The sequence below is a fragment of the Micromesistius poutassou genome (assembly GCF_964030765.1).
Source record: "Micromesistius poutassou genome assembly, contig: SCAFFOLD_6373, whole genome shotgun sequence".
Taxonomy (NCBI): Eukaryota; Metazoa; Chordata; class Actinopteri; order Gadiformes; family Gadidae; genus Micromesistius; species Micromesistius poutassou.
The window spans coordinates 2,571-10,508 of record NW_028177667.1 but is presented as its reverse complement, the minus strand read 5'-3'; the positions used below and the strand labels follow the sequence as shown (position 1 = coordinate 10,508).

The 7,938-nt window shown below is 51.6% G+C and overlaps 1 protein-coding gene across 1 annotated transcript; it reads left to right on the top strand.

Moving 5' to 3' along the window:
- The first annotated feature begins 27 nt into the window (after window positions 1-27).
- On the top strand, window positions 28-4,090 carry LOC311375812 (transmembrane protein 131-like). Its single transcript, XM_084490861.1, has 6 exons — window positions 28-100; window positions 233-342; window positions 950-1,085; window positions 1,753-1,835; window positions 2,795-2,934; window positions 3,495-4,090. The coding sequence occupies exons 1-6, from the start codon at window positions 30-32 to the stop codon at window positions 3,810-3,812; spliced, it is 858 nt and encodes a 285-aa protein (XP_084346987.1). The 5' UTR covers window positions 28-29; the 3' UTR covers window positions 3,813-4,090.
- The last annotated feature ends 3,848 nt before the right edge of the window (window positions 4,091-7,938 follow it).

Genomic DNA, 7,938 nt, shown 5'->3' with positions numbered 1-7,938 from the left:
TGTGCTGTTCTGCGCCAACAGGGGACTCTATGCAGTACAACACTTATCCAGCAGAGAGAGACTGCTACCAGAACGTGAACGCCACCTACAAGGCTCAGAGGTGGGTCTCCAAACACCTCTCTTTCACAGCCACTGAATGATGAACTACTACATTATGTTTAGCATCATCTGAACCCATGTACTGTACAGACCTCATGTTAACGTGTTAACCGCTGTGCTTGTCTCCGTGCAGTATGAACAGCTTGTATTGTAAAGACCAGTGCCAAAGCACCCAGGCCCCGGGCCCCTCGGGCTTCAGCCCTAGCTTCGCGTCAGTGACCGCGGGCGTGGAGAGGAACATGGGTAAGAGGACACGCCCCCCCCAACGCCGTCCCATCCACGCGTCTTCATGTCGGGAGTGGTTTGGTATTGACTAACTAGACCTCTCCCTAGCCTGCAAGCCTGCTAGGCAGGTCTTGCAGGCTTCTACTTATTACTTAATGATATGTATTTATAATGTTTTGTGCAGAGTTTCCCCTTCTATTAAATACAACTATTTCATCCAAGTAAATGGATTGCATTTATAAAGCGCTTTTATCCAAAGCGCTTTACAATATCGCCTGAAATGCAACCATTCACGCACGCATTCACACACCGACGGCGGAGTCAACCCACGCAGGGCGACAGCCGACTCGTCGGGAGCGGTTAGGGTGAGAGGTGCCTTGCTCAGGGGCACCTCGACAGCTCAACAGCTGGGACGAGCCGGGGATCGAACTAGCAACCTTGCGTGACGAGGGACTTGCAAGGAAGTCCGCTACAGGGCGTGTCAGTGGTGGCAACACGCCTCAACGCTCACAGGCCTCTCCTGGGCTGCAGATCTGTAGGACCCGCAAGCTTGGCATGTTGCCGTCGATAGTGACTAGACGTCCACGATGATGATGATGATGATGACGATCTCTGTCCGTTTCAGACCTGACGGGGCAGTACGTCCCAGAGGAGACGTGGTCGGCCCCCTCCGTCCCGCTCACCAACGACTTCCGGTACAACGCGGCCAGCGACGCCCTGCCCCCTGTCCCGCAGGCCCCCGCGCCCGGCCCCTACCACGGGTACGTGTCCCCGAACATGCACCCCCCCCCCCACCCCCCCCTCTGTGTGGTCACACACACGGAGGTGACTGCACCGTGGCTCACGGGCGCCGTCCAAACGGGGAGACATTCACATGCTGTTCGCTGTCGTTTGGGGGGTAGTGAGACAGGCAGGTAACCCTGTCCTCCTATTCCCCCCCCGGGCCGTCCTCCCTTCAGCTCGGTCCCCAGCGTTGGTCAAACAAAGCGTGTTTCATAGCAACCTTGCCAAGCCATTTGACCACATTTCACCCCCAATCGCCTTTTACAACGTTTTCTGGCTTATAAGTAATTGGGTTTTATTGTCGTTGTAAATCAACTGTCAGGAAGTGTGTGCCTTTCCCTTTTCCTTTGTTCTTCCTTTTCCAATCATTGGTTGAGTTGAAATCCTTAAACGGAGCAATTGAGTTAATCAGTACAGTTCAATCCGAGCTACTTTTCCCTTTTTGTCTGATTTTCCAGATATGAACCACAATGCACAACGTTTTGCTGACGAGCTGATGGGTTTGACGTTATTCCCTGTTTGTTTTTGTCGATCTCACCTGTGCGGTCAGTGTGTCCCCAGCGCCGCCAGCGACCGCTGGGTTCCTGCAGGTGTGCGGTACGGCAGCGTGTTTTAAAGCGTCTCTCTCTCTCTCTCTGTGCGCAGGTTTCCCTGGAACAGTGCAAACAGCCAGTGCAGCAACGGCCCCTACGGCTACTGTGAGCAGCAGGACAGCAGCTACATGATGGGTGGGTAGGCGGCGTGCGTGTGCGTGTGTGTGTGTGTGTGTGTGTGTGTGTGTGTGTGTGTGTGTGTGTGTGTGTGTGTGTGTGTGTGTGTGTGTGTGTGTGTGTGTGTGTGTGTGTGTGTGTGTGTGTGTGTGTGTGTGTGTAGCGATAAGCCACGAGAGGCAGCGGTCTAAAGTGGATTTCAAACAGCTAGGGGGCGTTGTTGTCAGGCACGAAGTTCTAAGAGGGTTTCTAAAGCGGTTACTGTAGAATACCTCGGGAGGTTTATCAAAATGAACACACCGCATCAGACAATGCCATCAGTTATTGAAAACTAATCATAACTCTTACGCAAAGAGATGTACTTCCTCAATACGGCAAAATGGTTGCCAAGTAACAAAGGCTTGCGTACTTTGGGATTGCCTACGCATTAAGGCAAAAAAAAGAATAGTTTTTTTTTCCGAGCCAATCAGAATCAAGGACGCTGTTAGTTTCATAATGGTGCGGTAAGACAATGGTGTCTCCTTGATGGAAAAGTTCACCCACATAAAAAATAAATCTGTGAAGGCAATGTGCAATCGGTCTGTTTGTTGATTTATTTATGAAGCACTTTTCATTGGAGCAGTCTCAAATTGCACAGCTAAAATAGAACATGGGAGTTGGGCTAAAACAATGAAACGATTACTGAACACCAACTCAAACTACCTCAATGCCCTCCTTAGTCAAAGTTCTTTAGGTCTTCTCCCGGGGTCTGTGGTCAATGGAGCTGAATTGTGTCTTTTTATTGTCATTATTAAGTTAAGTAAATTCTAAACAGAATTAGATAATTAGTTGCATTCCCCCATTATCTTGCACTTAGCCATAACACAGAACAAAGGAACAGTGTTTTTAGTTTTGTGCCAGATGTTCCTCCAGCACCTGTCCGCCCGGTGTTAACGCGTGTCTTTAGGTCTCATCACGCACGTCTTCCCTCCCTGCAGGCAACGGGCAGAACTTCCCCTCCAACGGCTTCCCCTGTCAGGAGAGCCAGGGGGCCTACAGCCAGCAGCCCAGCTGGAGCGAGGACTGTCCCCAGGAGACGCCCTCCGCCTGGGACACTGCAGCCTGCGTGGGCAGCAAGGTGAGTCATCTCACCGCGGTGGGAGGGGGGAGGTGGGGGGTGGGATGGTCTTCGCTGTGGGCCCGGCCGCAGGGTTATCTCTGTGCAGTTCAATTCCAATCCCGGTCTGTCTCCGCGATGGGGGGGGGGGGGGGGGGGACGCAGGAGGGATATAGCGCAGGTCCTTTTGTGATGGAGATTGTTCCGGGAGGGGAGATCTGCTCCCCAGTTCAGAGCGATATGAGACGGCGGGCTCCGTCGGGGGGGCCCCCCGGGGGGGGTGAGTCGGCCCACTGGGCCGCGGCTCAAACCGGATTCTCATCTGCTCTTCTCCTCCCGCTCCTCCTCGTCTTTTCAGCCGTTAAATGTATTCCGGACCCTCGGTTTGTACGGCGGGATGGAAACGGGGAATCGCAAACCCAGAGTGTTTCCACAAAGGGCTGGAAACGTGATGGCATAATGCGACGGCACTCGTCAGAAACGCACACCCACGGTGTCCACCACTCACGGCGGCACCCATGACAACACCAAACGATAACACTGGTGCTTTCCTTTCTTTCCCCCCCCCCCCCCTCCTCCAGCCATACTTCCACGGTACCCGGAGCCTGTCGCCCATGTCCAGCCTGTTCGGCTCCATCTGGACCCCGCAGAGCGAGCCCTACCAGAGCCACTTCCAGGCGGACCGCTCGGCGCCCATGTCGCCCGTGTCGCCGGTGGCGCCGGCCCACGCCGCCGCCCCCTTCAGCCGGGAGCCCGGCGGCTCCTGCCGGCCCCTCCTGCAGTACTCCAGCTTCCACCCCTTCGGGCCGCACATGAACCTGGACATCTGGACCTCCTCGTCCAACCGCAGCTCCAACTCACAGCTGTCCAATGACTCTGGTTACTGCGGCGACGTGTAAAACGCAACAACAAAAAAAAACAACCCCCGCAGTAACGACGATCGCATAAAAAGGCAGAACACGACGCTATACATATACGAAAGAGAGGAAAACGGGAATGAATGTGCGCTTTTATCAGTAACTTGGGGGCGGGGAATGGTAATATTCCTTTTCTTTTATGTTTCCTTGTTTTCCCGAATGTTCGATGTTGTCAAAGGTTAAGCATTTGTTTGTATATTTTTCTAGATGTTTTGCAGTTTGATCATGGAAAATAAAAAAAAAAAAGGTTTTGTACTTGGGACACGTTTTTCTGTCGTGATTTGAAAGCCTTTCTCGCGCGACGACTCGCGTTGATTTCTCCTTGAGGATTAAAGATGACGTGTTCATCATTGTGTGTAATTAACACCCATGGTCTACAAACCAAAAAGCCTTAACGCATAATATCGTTGAAATAGTAACCATATACACCCCTCTATGATATTGTATGTTGATGAATGTAGGGATCATGATGGGAATTTAGCAACACTATTTTTAAATGCTGTTCATTAAACTTTAATGTTAATTACTCTAATGATTGAATGATGGGGTAATTTCACAAGTACAGTTTCATATGGGGAATTGTTAAGTAATAAACCTTTCCTGCTATGAATCTATTTAATTAGTTGAAATTAAAAAGTAAACGTAACCATTAAGGTGTACGAAAGCCAATACTCAGAACTTGGTTATCTAGTATTTGACCTTTATATTACTTCAAATTCTGTAGATTATTAAATATGTCTGATAAATGACCTGTTAAATAGGTGGAAAGATAAAATAAATCTTTAATGACCTTTTAAAAATTCAACATAATGCTCAAAAGATAAGACTAAATATATATTTAACTGCATAATGCGCCGTGTCTGAAGGCTTGGATAAAACTAATCGGTTATGAGCAAGTTTCTAAGTATTTCAACCATTCTGTTGAAGAATCTAAAAACGGTTTGGTAATTTTAGCTCTCGAGATTCTTCCAGCAGTTTGTGATTTATTTAGTAACTAAAAACCATTAGCACATAACAAATGTGAGATTTTCCGGGTCATGTATTTGCCTTTCCAAGCTTACATTAGCGTCTAAGTCTGCTGTGTGTGTGCATGTGTGTGTGTGCGTGTGTGTGTGTGTGTGTGTGTGTGTGTGTGTGTGTGTTAATGTGCTTGTGTGCCTAAAAGCCTGTGTAATTCATTGTCCCGTCCTTGAGAGCTGACATATTGCTGCTATTGATCTTCAGGTCTAGAATCAACACAGAAGCTTGGATACTGACGATGGGCAGAACAGGGAGCCTGATAACACCTCCCACACACACACACACACACACACACACGCACATACACACGCACACACTAATTCACATTAATGCTTATGAACACATGGGTATAATGTCAAAAAAACTTGCACCTCTGCTAATTAACTTTAAGACTGGATCATAGGTAAGCACACATTAGGATGTTTACGACTATAACAGAAACACATTTGATAACTTTTGGTAACCTTCAGTTGCATTCATCGCTGACATCTGTTGCATCCAAAAACGTGTGCGTTGCTGATTAATATTAGATTGGCTCTAGAAAGGTAACAATCAAACATTGATCGAAACAAAATGATTTGTTAACTAATCGATTACTTGATTGACAGAAAATGAAATGATGGAAACAAATTTATTAAATAGTTTGATCAGTTTTGGTCATTTATCAAGTAAATACACATTGTTGCTTATCTCTTAGAAAATGTGACTATTTGGTTGGTTTTCTCCGTTTCAGGTCATTATAGAAAAAAGACTTATCGTGGCTGTGTCGCAGACAAATCCATCTACAGTCAAGAATTCACTGTGCTCTGGTACATTGGACATTTATTTAATCGCATCTTAATGACAAAATGATCCATTGATCAGACAAAATAATCTCTCAATGTTTAAAATAACCGCGGTCATCTGCTAAAGAACCCACGGAAAGCAACACACGGCCCTCAGGTAGATAACGGCCCCTGCCAGGTGTAACGCCGGGTAGGGTCATGTGACTAGTGTTACGATGCTGCTTCAAAGCCCCCCTTTAGGGGTCAAAACAGCATGAAATCCAATTTCACACTTTCTTAACCTTTAACTATCAGCACTGATCACGGACGGAAAAAAACAGATGTTTTGCGTATGCATGTGTGCTTGTGTGCGTCTGTGCTTGTGTGCGTCTGTGTGTGTGTGTGTGTGTGCATGTATGAATGTCTAACAACTCTTCAGCATCCCCTAGCAGTAGGTCCATTAGCCCCGCGCCCCCTTCCAAGTTGCGGTGCAGTAAAGTAAACAACGTGTGTTTGATCAATCCAGCCGGCAAATATTGGTCCTGGAAACAGCCTCATCCTAAATGAGATGGACACACACACACACACACAAACTGATCACACGCACAAACACACTTATCCAACCCTCACACACACATACACACACACACACACACACACACACACACACATCCCCCCCCCCCACACACACACACACTGATTGCACACCCACACACAAACACACCTCTGTCTGGAGGTATATATACTTTGTGAGCCATGCAGGAGCAATAATGTGCATGCCCGCCCCTGTGCACACTGAATCCCCGCACACCGTAGCAGGACCAGACCGCCACACTCCACCCAGAGCCTCCAGCCTCCAGACGCGGCTCCACCCAGCCTCACCTCGGCCCTTAAGCCCGCTACAACCACAGGTAACGCTGCTCTTCTGAGTCTCCCAAATCATTCTGTTGGTTTGCTGCGTTGTTGATTGTGTTTTTATTGAGTTATCTCTAAAACCCGGTCCTCTCTCCTTGTTCCCTCTCTCTCTCTCTCTCTCTTTCTCTGCAGAGCCCCTCTCCCAGCATGGCCACCAGTGTGATCAGGAACGTTCTCTTCCAGAGCCCCGGGCGCCCGGGACCTCGATACCTCCCCCTGGTCCCCCAGCACCACCACCACCAACACACCCCCCCCTCCACCACCACCCTGGAGCTCCTGGAGAAGATGGAGGAGGAGGAGGAGCAGGGAGGGAGAGAAGAGAGAGAGGAGCCAGCAGACCCGGATGAGGAGATGATGGAGGAGGAGGAGGAGGATGAGGAGGAGGAGGAGGAGGAGGAGGACGACGACGATGTGGACTGTGAATCTGAGGTCCAGGAAGGAGAAGAGGACGAAGGGGAGGAGAGGGAAGGCTTCGAGACGGCCGTCCCCTCTCCTCTCCTCCAGCCGGCGGTGGACATGACCCGACAGCTGCTGCGGTTCGCCAACCTCATCAGCGGCGACGTGCGCCGCTACTTCGGCCCCGGGGCCCTCGCCGTCGCCCGGGACCCGGGCCCCGGCGACCCGGGCCCCGGCGACCCTCTCCCCGGGACCTCCAGCAGCGGGCGGCTGCGTTACTACGACGACCTGCTGAAGATCGCCAGGACGGAGGGCGGTGCGGACGGCCGAGAGGCGACACACTCCGTCGGAGAGACGGAGGGGGCCGCTGGAGGAGGAGGAGGAGGAGGAGGAGGAGGAGGGGGGCCCTCGGGTTTGGGGCCCCTCGCCGAACTGTTTGACCGGAGCCGTCTGAGCCAGGGCTGCAGCGGTCAGACGCCCTGGGTCAGACGGCACCTCCCGCTGAGCTTCTGGACCGAGCCCACGCCCCCGCGCTGCTCGTCCGAGCCCGGCCACAAAACGACATTCTCAGCGGCGGCGGCGGCGGTGGCGGCGGCGGCGGCGGCGGGGGGCCCCCCCACCGCGCACGTGGCGGACCTTGACGCGCAAGAGCACTACTACGGCGGCGCTCTGCACTTGCAGCACGCAGCGGCAGCAGCAGCAGCAGAGTCGCAGCACGCGCTGGACCACGCGCACCCGGACTTCAGCGACCTGCTGGCCCACTGGGACCCCCACCCGGAGCTGCCTCACGCACTGTGAGAGAGAGCCCACGGACCCCCCCCCCCCCCCCCCCCCCCCCCCACACACACACACACACCCCCACCCCTTCGCAACGGAGCCAAGGGGAGCCCACCCCTTGGTCCGTCAGACCTGATCAATGGATTGGTGAACGGATGGATCTTGAGTGTCGAATGGTCTGCAGGGAAAATACATTCACGTATTCACAGATCACGTATTTTGGCAATTTCGTTCAT

Excerpts from the sequence above, each read along its gene's own strand:
- LOC311375812 (XM_084490861.1), top strand. The coding sequence starts at position 30 with ATGCAGTACAACACTTATCCAGCAGAGAGAGACTGCTACCAGAACGTG. Across the intron at positions 101-232 it reads GCCACCTACAAGGCTCAGAG|TATGAACAGCTTGTATTGTA; the intron begins GTGGGTCTCCAA and ends GTCTCCGTGCAG. Across the intron at positions 2,935-3,494 it reads CAGCCTGCGTGGGCAGCAAG|CCATACTTCCACGGTACCCG; the intron begins GTGAGTCATCTC and ends CCCCTCCTCCAG.